Here is a 14,883-nt window from a genome sequence, read left to right on the forward strand (position 1 = left end):
ACAGATGTCTTTGCAGAGATATTTATTTAATCCATATGTACTTCCCATGGGCCAAAACTGGGGATCTAAAGAAAACAAAAGTGCATTTTAAACTGACTAATACTGGGAGAAATAATCTGTGGATTTGGAATGAGATGTCATCAATATGCAGGTGATACCCAGCTCTGTTTCCCCTACACAACTGAGTTGGGTATCCTGAAAAAAAGGAAATAAGGTCAATGAGAGCAATAAAGTGAAGCTCAATCCAGAAAAGACTGGGATGCTATTGATCAATAACAGAACTGCTCAAGGACTGAGGAGTCAGTCTGCTGTGGAGTGGGTTGCATTCCTCCAAAGGAGTAGGTTCGTAGCTTGGATGTGGACTCTGACCTACGGTTGAAGCGGTGTGGGTCTCCCCTGTGGCACATAGCACCTATTGTCAGCTTCAGCTGGTATGATAGTTACTGTCCTTTCTCATCAAGCAGTATCTGACCATGGTAATCTGTCCTCTGATCCCATGCCTATTAAATTATTACAATGTGCTACCTGTGGCTGCCTTTCAAGACTCTACCTCAGCCTGCAGGGGTGAGGCAGTGGGCCATCAAAGATGAGGATTTTTCAGTGCATGACACTATGTTGTAGTGAAAGAATAGCATTTAGTGATCTTTGCAGTTGTGATGTCTAATAAAAGTAGCAAATAACTTATTAATATCCTGCTATACAGTTCCCACATAACCCTTATCTTAGATTAACAATAGATGACTTCTTCCAGCAGACCAAATTTGTCCCAGAGTCTAAAGCATTTCTTCTTACAGTTTAAATATATAAAACAGGCTCCTTCATAATAATCTAGTCTCCAAAGGCATGGTGATCTTAATCAGAATACATGATTCTTACTGGAAATGTTTAGTAAATCCTGAAAAAACATCTTTTATATTTTTAAACGTCTCAGTATCCTAAAAGATATCTGTGTTTGTATACTAGCTACAGATTTCATAGGCCTCTTTACCTGTATCTATCTTGACGGATAAAGAATTCATGTTGTTACATAAAGCAGAGAAAGAATACTTGTTATAATGCACAAGCAGACCCTGCTCCCCCACTGTGAAGGTAAATTTTCCCTCCAAAACCAACAAGATTGTTTACTAAGCTGGGAAGCCTTAGGTAGCATGTATTTGGGTGTAACTTAAGAGTTCCTGTCGTCCCACACTTCAACCACGTGTATACAGTTGGTTTATTATCCACCCCAAGTTTAAGTAAAGGAAAAGCAGAGGCCCACGCTCCTTTAAAATGGCACTAGAGGCTAAGTAAGGTTCAAAAAGATAACAGCAGTTTTATTCAACAGTATATAGTATAAAGATAGACAGGGAAAGGAAAACTAAGGTAAATTTTTGTATCAGAATACTTTGTAGCATGAGGCACAGTAGTCTTCTTCAAGCTTAGTTTCAAATATTTACAGATCTTAGATGTGAGAGGTTGGTAGTTACAGAGTTACAAAGTTCTTCCATAGATTTCACTTCACAGCTTAGGTGTACAGACTTCCACACACAGACTTCCACACACTTTTCCTTTTACTTCAGACCCAGGGTACTCCATAGAATCTAAACCCTCTTTCCAGACACTGGGCAGGAATTATTCTTCCACTAAAGACATAACCCTGTTCTTTTGCTAAAGGGGAGTCTCCTTTTACAACCCACTTCCTCTGCCAACCACATACTCCCAGTTCTAGCTTCTCTGAATAATATTAGTGTTGGCTTTCCCACTTTAGCTCTTCAACTAAAAGTTTTCTATCAACTGTAAGCTGTCACAGTAAGGGCAAACCGTTTTTCTCATTTTCTTCACACTGAGGAATCTCAGTCTGACCCTCCCTGGACAGATTCCAAGCATCGACTACCTCCTGACACTCCTGTCAGCTCCAATTTGTTACTTTCTTGCTGGCCAATCACAGAGAGGGGGAAGCAGTATGCAAATCATCCTCCCTTCAGGCAGTTGTTTTAACCTGCCTCTCTCTGGATGCGAAGAAACCACACAATACCAGGACACCACTATAATGAATGTACATATATTCCTGTCCACATGTAAAAGTGCAAAGTGCGATGTGTTCAAATATATACAATACAGAAATACACAGTATAATCATATACAGCACATATGTTATTCAAACAAGTCTTTACAGTCCGTATAGTTCCTTGCTTTCATTTAAAGTGCAACATGCAAAAAAAAAAATTTTTTTTTTATATGGAAGCCCATGGAGAGAATCGTGGAAGATGTAATAACATTCCCAGTCCCAAAATTCAAGATTTGTCCAACAACGCCGACGGGGATGTGCAGGCAATTGTCATTAACCCGTTTCGTGAGAGAACTCACTTCATCTTGGGCATACAAAAATTCAGACTGGATACAAGAAAATTGCAAGAACCAAACTCATTCTCTGAGGGCTTGAGAAGAAGGTGGTGTTAACGGACTCTCTGGATGCAGCAGTTGGTAATCCTTGCATTTAATGCCTATTCCATCACACTTGCCTTGAAACAAAGTAAGAAACACTTTTGTATCGATAGCTGTGTTCTCTTGAATGCCTTAGCTACTGTATATAGTGGTCTGTATACAGTGTTCTTGTTTTAATGACAACTACAGCTGGATAATAAGAAAACTTAGCAAAAGACAAATGTTGGAACAATGGCTATTAATATAAATTTTGTCTGACTGCCAGACAGCAGAGTTTTTTGTTTTGAAGACTAATACCTTACTATTGGACATTTTTATTCCATATCTTAGTTAATGAAAAGTATACAATAAGCATTTAAAATTACTGAGTACAGATAACAGTACATATAAAAGCAAATTAAAATAAAATCAGACCCGCATTGCAGCATCTTAGTTTTTTGTTCAGATGGCTATAAGATGGCCACCTCCAGGCTGGAAAATCTTGGAGATTTGGGGGTGAAACCTGGAGAGGCCAGGGATTGGGGAGGGAAGGAACCTCAGTAGGGTAGAATATCATAGAGTATACCCTCCAAAGCAGCCATTTTCTCCAGGGGAACTGATCTCTAGGGCCTGGAGATCCATTGTAATTCTGGGAGATCTCCAGCCACGACCTGGAAGCTGTCAACCCTAGATGGCTCTGAAATAGGTCTGAGTATATTCTAGAGTATATGAAGTTCATAGCATCTGAGTTGAAACTTCTTATGAGCAACACAGGTAAAGGGCAGGTTGCTACATATACACCTAATGAGAGTTCTGCTTTTTTCATCAATCTACAGCTTTCCCTCTCCCTGTGCTGCATCATACACTTAAAAACAAAAACTCAATGTGCTCTTAATAGTAGTTGACTCATGCAAATTGTTCTGTCAAAGGGTTTTGCTCACTTGGGACTCACACTTTTGGAAAAAACTTGTCTACATAGAGGAAACTTGGGTGCCCTCCAAAATAGGTGATGGTGATTGGAGACTCCTTACTGTGAGGGATAAAGGCTAAAGTGTGCAGATCAGACTTGCCATCTTGAGAGGCACATTGTCTACCAAGTTCATGCATCCAAGTTGTGACAGAAAGGATACAAAGACTCATCAAGAACACAAATTATTATCCCTTCTTTTTCATCCATGTGGGAATAAATGGTACTGCCTTGCATAGCCTGGAACATATTAAAGAAGACTATGAAGCTCTGGATAAAAAGGTGAAGGACCTGGGAGCACAGGTTGTGATTTTGCCACTTCTTCCTGTTGAGGGCTGCTGCTTTTGAAGAGAGAGAATAATACTGGAAATAAACAATTGGCTACTCAGAGTATGTCATCTAGAAAGGTTTGGTTTCTTGGCCCATTGTGTTTTCGAGATGACGCACTTCTGTCAGGAGATGGTTTGCACCTCACAAGGGTAAGAAAAATATGTTTGGCAAACCTGATAAGGAGAGTTTTAAACTAAATCCTGTGGGAGAGGGAGAAAAAAACTCAAAAGCTAGTAAGATGCCAGTTACAGGAGATAAGAGCACTAATGATGAATGGGGAGAGGCACATATTAATAATTAATAATAACAACATTAATAACAGCAACAACAATATTCAATTTCTATACCACCCTTCAGGACAACTTAATACCCACTCAGAGCGGTCAGCTAAAAATGTAAAGTCTGATAAATTCCTGACTGGTGTTGCTGACAACTTCATCTTCCAGAAAGTAGAGAAAGAAACAAGAGAATCTGCTATCCTGGACCTGATTCGCACCTACAGGGACAAACTGGTTGATGAGGTGAAAGTAGTGAGCACTGTTATTATTAACATAGATATATCTACATCTATGTTAAATTATGTAAGAAGCCATCTGTGACAGACTCAGCTTCAGATGCTGAGATTTCCAGTCAGTGAGCTATGATTGACATGTTTCCTCCCCCCCCCCTCCCATGTGGCTAGTCTGAAATGGCAGTTGGGGAGGGAATGTTGGGGAAGCTGTCAGTTGGAGTGGGAGAGAAAACAAGAGAGTGAAAGAGAGTTGGAGCCTGGCTTTAGACCAGAGAGGGTCAGCCAGAGAATCCTCTGTGAGAGGAAATAATGTTTGTGAAACACTTTTAGTCCTAGGACTAAAGTAGGGAAAATCAGCACTAACTCCTACTTAGACACGAGAGATCTGGGAATTATAGAGGGCCAAGGAAATGGGTAGAGAGGAGTCTCCCCTTCAGTGCCAGGAACAGGGTTATAGCTCATAACTATAATGCCTGCCCAGTATCTAGGAAGGGTTTGTCTCAGTGGAGCACCCTAAGGTCTGGAGAGGAGGGAAAGTCGTGCTGTGTTTGTGTTTGAGTATATAAAGTGTAACATCTGTGAAGCAGTGTCAACCTCTGAAAGAAGCCAGCAACCTAGTGTTATTCCAAGTGTTTTGTGCCTCACACCAGTGAAGTTCCTGTACAAAAACCTTTCTGTTTCTTCAGTTCCAACACCTGCCTACTTGCCTTCTGCCTTTACCTACTGTAAATAAACCTTCAGTTGCATTTTGAACCTCCCCAAGCCTTGTGTGCCAGTTTCTGCTAAAGGGAAGCACAAACCCCTGATCTGTCCCCTACTAAGACTTGGCTGGGTAACCATCTTTAATATTTCCTAAGGGTGGGACAAGAAGGAAAGTTGAAGCTTAACATCAACCACACTACCAGAGGCTTCCCAGCCCAGTATACAACTTCATACACTTAAAGAGGAGAAGTTTTACCTCAGGGTAGGGGAAGGTCAGCCTAAGCCTGAGTTGGACGTGGGTTTGTGGCACCTTCTATGTTAAATTATATCAGAAAATTATATTTTCAGGATAGTTACCATCTTCCACTCTACCTCATCATTGAAGTATCGTATCAAAGTCATCTGAAAGATCTCTACAATTTAGAATTTGTCCAGGATTGGAGCACCCTCAAACCTTTAAAGTGGACAGCATCCTCTGCTTGTGCTTTAGACAAATAATCACTTCAGAAAGCGTAGGACATTTTTAAGTACAAACTCTGTTGATATTCAGCTGGAGGAACTTACAGAACTTTTAGAGCTGGTTTTACCTGCTTGTATTAGGCAGTGTTCTACCAACCCAAGCATCTTAACAAAGAGAAACCAATGGTTTGATAAAGAATGTAGAGATGCTAAATGAGCTATTCAACAGTGCTACAGACATTTCCATTCAGTGAGTGATTATGGTACATTGTCAAAGCTACTGACATAAAAAAATGTAAATCAATGATCAAAATAAATATGAATCCTAAATGAAAGATTGAAAAATATTAATCGAGGTTTTCGGAAAGAATGACACCAGAGCCTTTTGGAATTTGGAAAGTTTTAACAGGCTTGTACTACTGAATTACTGTGTATCAGCCAACACCTGGGAAGAACACATCTGCAAGAAGTGTAAAATATTTAACACGCAGGTGGCAGATAACTATGAAATGAATGAAAATGAATCTAGTTTTATCAATATGGCCACCAGTGTCATCTGAGGAAGTGTTGATATTGATAAAACGCTTGAGAGAGCATAAAGCTCCAGAGATCGATCTGATACCAGCTGAAATATTTAAGAGCAATCCGGAATGGTAGAGTGCTTTACTAGCACCTGTAGTTTCCAAAATTAACTCGACGGGTAAAATTCCAGTGATGTGGAAACGTGCTCTCATTATTCTTATTTTTAAGAGGGGCAGTCAAACAGACCCTTGTAATTACAGGCCAATTAGTTTACTGCCAGTAATCTGTAAACTATATACATCCTACTTGTAATATAAGTTAACTATTGGATTTATTCCAAATAATTGATAAGTCTAGAGCAAATGGACTTCATCCAGGGAGCACCAGCTATCGGCCACTGTATTATTCTATACCATCTAGCAGAAAAATATACTTGCTATATCAGGAAAGTTATGTGCTGCCTTTATGGATTTGAAATCAGTTTTTGATTCAATCCCCAGGTCTCATTTGTGACAAAAACAAAAGAAAACCACAACTGATCATAGATTGCTATGGCTAATTGAGATGCTGTATGATGATCCAACTGGTCAGGTTAGATGTGGGCCAGGGGGGCAACTTTCAAGGACATTTACGATAAGATCTAGTGTTAAGCAGGGATGCCTAATGGCTCCACTCCTTTTTAATCTATATCTGAACGATCTGGCACCTGTTCTTAAACAAGAGAAGTTCCATCTGACAAATTTGGGAAGCTCTAGAAATTCCTGTATTACTCTTTGTTGATGATGCAGGTTTAATATCACAATCTCCTATTGGGCTTCAGAGCCTAATACAGTCTTTTTACAACTACAGTTGTCAGGCCAGGATCATGACCTGACAATTAATACTGCTAAATCAAAGATTTTTGTTTTTACCAAACAGAAAAGCAACTGCAAATATAAATGGAAATTAGATGACAACGAACTGAAGCAGGTCAGATCTTTCAAATATCTTGAAGTAACTATTAATGATCACTTATCCTGGAAGCCCCAGTGTAAGGTTGTTATGGCATCAGCAGCTTCTTCTGGGGCAGCAATAAAGCAAGTCTTCAATAGAAAAGGGGGACAATACCTTCCAGCTGCAAGTACAGTTTGTAACACCAAAGTGATATACCAAATACTATATAGAGCAGCAGTTTCGCAAGAGCCCGGAACGGGCCCCTTCACGCTCACAGCCAAACTAAACAAGACCTTCTCAATGTAAAATACCCACCAAATTTGCAGGGGAGCTAGTCCTCACTGTCCTCTAAAGACCCCCCAAGTTTCAGAGAGATTGAACCCTGGGAAAGGCATGATCCATCCCTTCCTGTCATTTTCTCTTCACAGTAGTTAAAACTGGAGAGTCTGCTGGCAGCTACTTTGAGGGGCGGGCCCTTTTCCTGACTGGATGGGCCAGAACAGGAGCTCTCTAGTTCACAGGGACAGCTGCCACTCAAGCATGGAGGCCTCAGATTGGGGGCCACCAAAAGACTGCCACCATTGCCTGGGCGATGGATTGAATGGCGCCAAAGTGTCTGGCTTCCTGAATCGGCAACGGAACAGTAGGAGAAAAGTTGTTTGTTTTGTAAAAACGCGGCCCTGCGGAACATGTTTCTTTGACTAGAAACCAGCTGTTCCATCTGGAATTTTGTTCCATGGTTCGTTTCATGCCCATCTCTACTCCTCAACCTCTTGGAGAGGAGAAACATGTGGAGTGCCTCAGGGATCTGTCCTGAGCCCTGTGTTGTTCAACATTCTTATCAGTGAGTTGAATGAAGGAATAGAGGGAATGCTCATTACATTTGCAGATGATACTTAGGTGCAGATGATTCAGGATGATCTTGACAAGTTGGAAAACTAAGCTAAAACCAACAAAATGAATTTCAACTGAGATAAATGTAAAGTTCTGCATTTAGGTAAGAAAAATCAAAGGCATGCTTATAGGGTTGAGGAAGACTTGACTTGGCAATAGTACGTGTGAAAAGAATCTACAGATCTTAGTAGATCATACACTAAATATGAGTCAGCAGTGTGATGCAGTAGCTATGAAAGGCAAATGTGAAGTATCATGTCCAGATCAGGTGAAGTGATGGTATTGCTTTACCTCTGCTTTGGTTAGACCACACTTGAAGTACTGTGTCCAGTTTTGCGCACCACAGTTTAAGAAGGATATTGACAAACTAGATGTGTCCAAAGGAGGGCAAGAAAGATACTTGGGGGTCTGGAGACCAAATCCTATGAGGAAAGGTTGAAAGAGCTGAGTATGTTTAGCCTGGGGAGGTGATATAATAGCCATTTTTAAGTATTTGAAGGACTTTCACATAGAGGATGGAGTGGAGTTGTTTTCTATTGCTCCAGAGGTTCAGAATGGAACCAACAGGTTAAAATTAAATCAAAAGAGCTTTCAGCTAAACATTAGGAAGAACTTCTTCACATAACTTCCTCAGGAGTTGGTGGGCTCTCCTTGTTTGGAGGTTTTTCAGCAGAGGCCAGATGACCACCTGACAGCAATTTTGAGAGGCAGGCCAGGAAGGAACTAGCCAGTGCTCTCATGGCCCTTTTTATATACCTAGGGTAATGCTGATTGCCACTTTGGGGTCAGGAAGAAGTTTTTCTCCAGGCCAAATTGGCCAGGGATCCTGTTGGGGGAGAGGTGTCTCATCATAGAGTAAGGCTCACTGGGGAAGTGGGGTGGTGGTGGTAACTGAATTTCCTGCATCGTGCAGAGGATTGGACTAGATGACCCTTGGAGTAACTTCCAGCTCTATGTTTGTATGGTTCTACATATAGCTATAGAGACATTCAAGTGATTTCCCCAGTCTAAAAGTGTTTTCTGTACAACTGTACAGTTTCTAAGCAAATCTACATGTCACCTTCTTGCGTCCCACCCATTCCCAATCCAGCCTTCACATCTCTAGATCTATATCTCTGGATTATTTCCAAACTTTTAAGACTGAAATTTAGCTATTTTTGACCAAAGAATTCCTGTTCATTTTTCATTTATGTTCATCTCAGCACCATCTCTACTGTCTTTTAGGTATGTAACTAGTTAAAATAGCTCTCCTTCCCTTCTCTCACTCTCTCAGATTTAGATCTTTAGCAAGATTTGTTGTTTCTTCTTCTGCAACATGAAATATCTCCCTCTTAATACTGTTGCCAAAACTCTGGTTATTGTGTTAATTCAGCTCTTGACTTTTACATGCATACTTTTTCTGCTTGCCACTGCCCTGTATTGTTCATCACTCTTTTGCTGAGATGACGAAGACTGCTAACCTCAGTGCTTTCAGGTGTGTTTTTATAGACCCCCCTCCAGGATTTTTAAATCTTTGTATCCAACTTTTCTGCCTCCTGTGATCTTTACTCTTGTAAATCTGCCTCCTTTTCTCTTCAAGGCTTCTTAATCCCTTCTTGTGATTGCTTCTTTATTTCAAGAAGTTCTCATATAACCACCAACTTTACTCTGGCACTACTCAAATATCAATTTTCAAATTTATTCTTTACATCTCATAACAATGGATAAATATAAGGAGATAAATAACATTTTGTTACATTATAGCATTAGCATGACCTCCTCCCTCACTGTCTTGTAGAAGTATCATACTATTTCTGTGGTGTCATTGTTTGTACTTAGCCCTTCAACTGTTTGTAAGCTACTTTGGGGGGGCTGGCTTTCATTATTGTACTTCTTGGTATTTAACTCCCTAACTTCTGTTTGATCCCCTTCTGTATAATGGGTTTGTGTCTGCTTGGAAAGCAGGGAGAAGTGCAAAATAAATAAACTTTAGGCTGTAAAGTTTCAAGTATAAAACTGAATATGCAACATGAGTTTACATATAAAAACCTTTTAAAAGATTAAATATATTTGCTTAAATATATTTGTGAGAGTATCAACGTACAAAATTGTTAATGGTTCTTTTAAAAAACAGTGATTCTGATCTGTCTTACTTTAATGTTATATTTTATCTAACACTTCTATATAAATGCCATTATATAAATGTTTGGGAAATTATAGAAGTTCTAATATGAGTTGTCACATGGTTCATTTATATGCCACCTGCCACTCCTTTTATATGGATTTGATACAACTGCTTTATGTTGACTTTAAATTGCATTACTTCTCAGATAAATAACCTGTTCAGTTGAATGCAGTTTTATATGTCAACCTTACTTTTTCCTTTACATAAAGAGCCTGCCAGCCTAAAGAATAGAAATTCTAAAAGAATTAGTCACATAGGAACAAATAGTTGCTTATAAAACTGAGGTAGTATGAAGAGCTCTTACTATCTTATCAGTAATAGCTAATACTTTTTATAGCCTAGAAGAGGAGCTGTGGTCTGGAAAAATTGTATTGTTACAAGCAATTCACTTCAGAATTCAATTAGATTGTCAGGACTGTATAGAAATTGTAAAAGTCTCATATTCTGTGTATTTATTGGAAGTTTTTATTTGAGGTTGCAGCATAGATCCTGTTTCTTGCCCAAGAAAGTTCTTGCACCTCATTTTTTTTTCAATTTCAAATATTAAAAATAAGTAATATGAAAAAAAACACCTTATGAAAAAAATACCTTGTTTACTCTTGGCTTATTTGAAACATTGGCTTCAGAAAATAATAATAGTGTGCTTGTTTACCACTCTTCTAGACAGAGTAGTGCCCCACTCGGAGCAGTGAACAAAGTCAGTGTTATTATTATCCACATAATACAGCAGAGGAACAGGCTTACTCAAGGCCACCTGCTGAGCTCAAGGAAGTAGTGGGATTTGAACCAGCAGAGAGCTAATTTGCAACCCAACCACTTAACCCCTGTGCTATAGTAGCTCTCCTTTAAATACCAGGAATTCAAACCACACATGTCTGGAAGGGTTTTAATACTTTGTTGCATTCTTTTTAAAATTCTGGGGAAAGTTCTTAAAATGTGGGACAGGGTGCTGAGGGATCATGGGATATCTGCTTCAGGTTGGGAAGCTACAAGTGCAGAGTTACTGGAAGACAATCAACCTCTGTGGATCACTTTAAGCTTGGGTGCATGTTCTCTCTCTCCCTCCCCCTACCCAGTGGAACTTTTGTCACATCATTGGCTCCCACTCTTCATGTCAAGACAGCTAGGTGGATCCCAACTACCCTGTCTTCAGATTAAGTTTTGAGATAGAAATTGCTTTGCTGATGCTAGTGGATGAGCTATACTGGAAATGAACAGTGAAGTGCATCACCTTCCAGATGCATCACCTTCCAGATGCATCACCTTCCAGACATGTGTGGTTTGAATTCCTGGTATTTAAAGGAGAGCTATTATAGCACAGGGGTTAAGTGGTTGGGTTGCAAATTAGCTCTCTGCTGGTTCAAATCCCACTACTTCCTTGAGCTCCTTGAGGTCCACCAACAATGCCTTGTTGGTGGACCTCATCAACTATAGAGTCCTTCTAGATTCCTCCCAGGAGGGGTCTGAGATAGGTAGCTTGATATTGAGTCTTTCCTTGATCTCAGAATATGGTGCTCAGAGTCTGTTTCCCCACTATTTGGTCCATAGGATGCTACAAAGGGTCTACTTTGCCTCCCTCTATTTGACACTTACTATAAACTTCAGGGGGAGATTTGGAGTGCAATGCAACCAGTAGACGAGTGATGTGCCACTCTGTCTCCCCTTTTCAATCAAATCTTAGGGAAGTAGTTCTCAATTTTCATCTGAGACCGGTAATGGACTGGATGAGGGTGACCAAGCTGAAACTTAAGAAGGTGAAAGTACTATTTGTTAATATATCTGAGTAGTTATTAAGCCTGTGATAGTGGAGTTGCATTCTCCCTTAGACCTGCAGCTTAGTCATGCTCTTTGGTACTACTTTTAGATATTCAGTTGGCAGTAGTGGCCTGGAGTACATTTAATCAGCTTAGACCAGTTTGTTAATTGCAGTCTTTCCTAGAGATCTATTCAGTGACAAAGGAAGGAACTTTTCCACAGTAGTGCCTATGAACCCCGTTCTGAAGGAGATGGACTTGGCTCCATCCCTTGAACAAAATGCAAAGAACAACATGCGAAGAATAAACTCTTCTGGAGAACGTCTGAGGATCATGTATTCATAATAGTGTATGCTATTGCTGTTTTTCTTCTGTTATTTATTTTTTTACTGGATCTGGTTTTGCTGGTTTTGTTTAGGTTCTTTCAGTGTATCTTTTAAAATGTGAATTGTGATTTTAAAATTGTTAGCCACCTTTTGGATGATTGAATTGGAAGTAGGGGTGTGCACCAGAAAAAAATTCGAGTTTCCCACTTCGGTTTATCCGAAGTGGGAAAAAGCTTCATAAACACCTGAAACCCCAAGTGGAAAGCTGCTTCAGATTTGGCTATTTAAATCACTTTGGTATGCTCCATAAAGATGCAGAGCATACCGAAGTGAGGGAGGAAGTTTCCAGCCCCCTTACCCCCCACCGCCAACACCCCTCATGCCACTTACCTGGCCCTGGAAATGGGTATATAAACCCCTGCCAACAGCTGCTTGGTGGGGATTTCCCCACCAGACAGCTGATCCCGGGGTTTAAATGCCCTTTCCCGTGCGCAGCGGCATGGAAAGGGGCATTGTAAACCCCAGACGGTTTCCATCAGTGGCTTGGCAAGCTACTGATTCAAGGGAGGAATGCCCTTTCCTCGCCGGTTCGCAGCAACAGGGAAAGGGCATTTAAATGTTCCTCTGCCTGTTGTTGCGAAGCGGCGGGGAAAGGGCATTTCTCCTCCCCCCCTTGGATCAGCTGCCTGGCCAGGCAGCTGATCCAAGGGGAGGGATGCTCCTTTGCCTGCCGCTTCACAGCAACAAGGAAAGGAATATTTCACCCCCACAGGCTGGTTTGGGGGTGAAATGCCCCTCTCCCAAGGGCATTTCACCCCAGCAGGCTGCACTCAACTACTTCTCAGGGAAACCTCTGACAAGCAGCTGATTCGGGGATTTAAATGTCTCTCTTCATGCTGCCGTGCAGCAGCAGGAAGAGGGGCATTTCACCCCAGCACTGCACTCAGCCGCTTGTCGGTGAGACCCTTGACAAGCAGCTGATTCCAGGGTGAAATGCCCCTCTCCGTGCCGCTGCGCAGTGGCACGGAGAGGGGCATTTCATCCCCTTGACCCGAAGCTTCCCAAAGCTATACAAATAGCTTCAGGAATCTTTGATTTGGGGTTTCCAAAAAGGCCCAGTATGCTGGGGCCATTTTGGAAATCCCGAATCTTTGTGAATTGGCTCCGATTCAGGTATTTTTCCCGAATTGGAAACCCGAATCACACGCCCCTAATTGGAAGCGAAAATCATTTAATAAATAAAACATTACCTTAATATTTCCTCCCTTCCTCTCAGTTCTGCAGACTTTGTCTTCCAAGTTGTGGTGTCTCCTCTTCCCCTTTGACAAGCAAATTGGAAGAGTTTATCTTCATGATAACTGTGCAGTCCTACATGAGAACTGTGAAGATTCTTAAGCTCACCGGAGCATAAGGCGGTCTTCCCCTTCCCTCCTTTACCTGTTCCTCAGGTTATGGAAGGAGAAGGAGGAGGAGGATGGGGTACACATTTTCTTTTTTTTTCTTATTCATTGCAGTAAAGAAAAAACATTTTTCTTATTGGTACTTTGAGATTGTCTGTACCTGTACCCCCTCTCCTACTACTTTAAGGTAGATTCCACTAACAAGAAGCAGTGAGTTTTGTCCTGTTAAAAAATCCAGTGAGAATCTGGGAACAGAAAAAGAGTGTAAAAAGACGGTTGTTGTGGGTTTTCCGGGCTGTATTGCCGTGGTCTTGGCATTGTAGTTAGGAACTACAATGCCAAGACCACGGCAATACAGCCCGGAAAACCCACAACAACCATCGTTCTCCGGCCGTGAAAGCCTTCGACAATACAGTGTAAAAAGACCTTTGCAGAAAGAACCTCAAGCAGTTTTGTATAGGAACTGGACACAAACCAGGGAGACCTGGATTTAGATCCCCATTCAGCCTTAAAGCTCACTGGGTGGCCTTAGGTCAGCCACTGGTCATGCTCTGTCAGCCTAATGCACCTCACAGGGTTATTGTGAGGATAAACTAGAGGAAGAGAGAATAATGTCCACCAACTGAATTTCCTTGGAAGAATGGTGGAATAAAGATGCGATTAATTGTTTAGAGTCTTAAATCCAGTCTTAAACAGTTATTCTGTTTAAGAAAACTAAGGATTGAGTAAAATCTGTACTTACATGTTATGTAAATAACAAGTGTAATTCTTTATCTGAGCCATTCTTATTGCCCTGTGTTCATCACTAATTCCTAGCACTTCTTTTCTTTTTCCCCCTTCTAGGAAATTCCACTTATTTGGATGAACATGGGCCACCCCCTCGTAAGGTGAGGTGCTTTTGTCTTTTATGTTTAGCCAAATTCTGCTATAAGCATCTCCAGTTTCTTATGTAATCTTACAAATTGAACCAATTTCATTGTGGAAAGTGATAATCTCCTTTCCCTCAGGATAAAGAGCTGCAAGCTGCAGCACCAAAAACAGGCTGCAGATTTCCTGTTTAAACTAGTGATGGAATGTACTGGTATCTCTTCCTTGCTGCCTGCCTAATTTTTCAAACTTAACCTATGGCAGTGGAAGCATTATCTCACTAGCTAAATCACCACAGGATGCAATAGAAATCTTGGGTCATTGCCTGACAGTTGTGGTCAAATGGCTGAAAGCGAGCAAATTGAAATTGAACCCAGACAAGACAGAAATGATGCCTGTTGGGAAGGCAGAGATGTTGAAGGACTTTCTACTCCCCCTTTTCAGTGGAGTTTATCTGACCCTTACAAACTCAATTAAGAGCCTAGGGGTTATACTGGATCCAGCACTACTGCTAGAAAAGCAAGTTAAGACAACTGCAAAAATGCTTTCTACGACCTCAATCTAGCCTGGAAGAAGTTCCCCTACCTTGACACAGCTGATCTGGCTTCCTGGATTCATGGTAATGTTGAAAGTTAGGAGAAGAATGAATAT

The 14,883-nt window shown here is 40.9% G+C and overlaps 1 protein-coding gene across 1 annotated transcript in view; it reads left to right on the forward strand.

Annotated features, from left to right (window-relative positions):
• The window catches only part of UST (uronyl 2-sulfotransferase), a 255,515-nt gene that overhangs the window by 73,096 nt on the left and 167,536 nt on the right, over positions 1-14,883 (forward strand). The window contains exon 2 of the mRNA XM_054992691.1: positions 14,209-14,252. Coding sequence (XP_054848666.1) covers positions 14,209-14,252 — 44 coding nt within the window. The remainder of the gene's footprint in view (positions 1-14,208; positions 14,253-14,883) is intronic.

Source organism: Eublepharis macularius, chromosome 1 (genome assembly GCF_028583425.1).
Source record: "Eublepharis macularius isolate TG4126 chromosome 1, MPM_Emac_v1.0, whole genome shotgun sequence".
In the NCBI taxonomy this organism is placed as follows: Eukaryota; Metazoa; Chordata; class Lepidosauria; order Squamata; family Eublepharidae; genus Eublepharis; species Eublepharis macularius.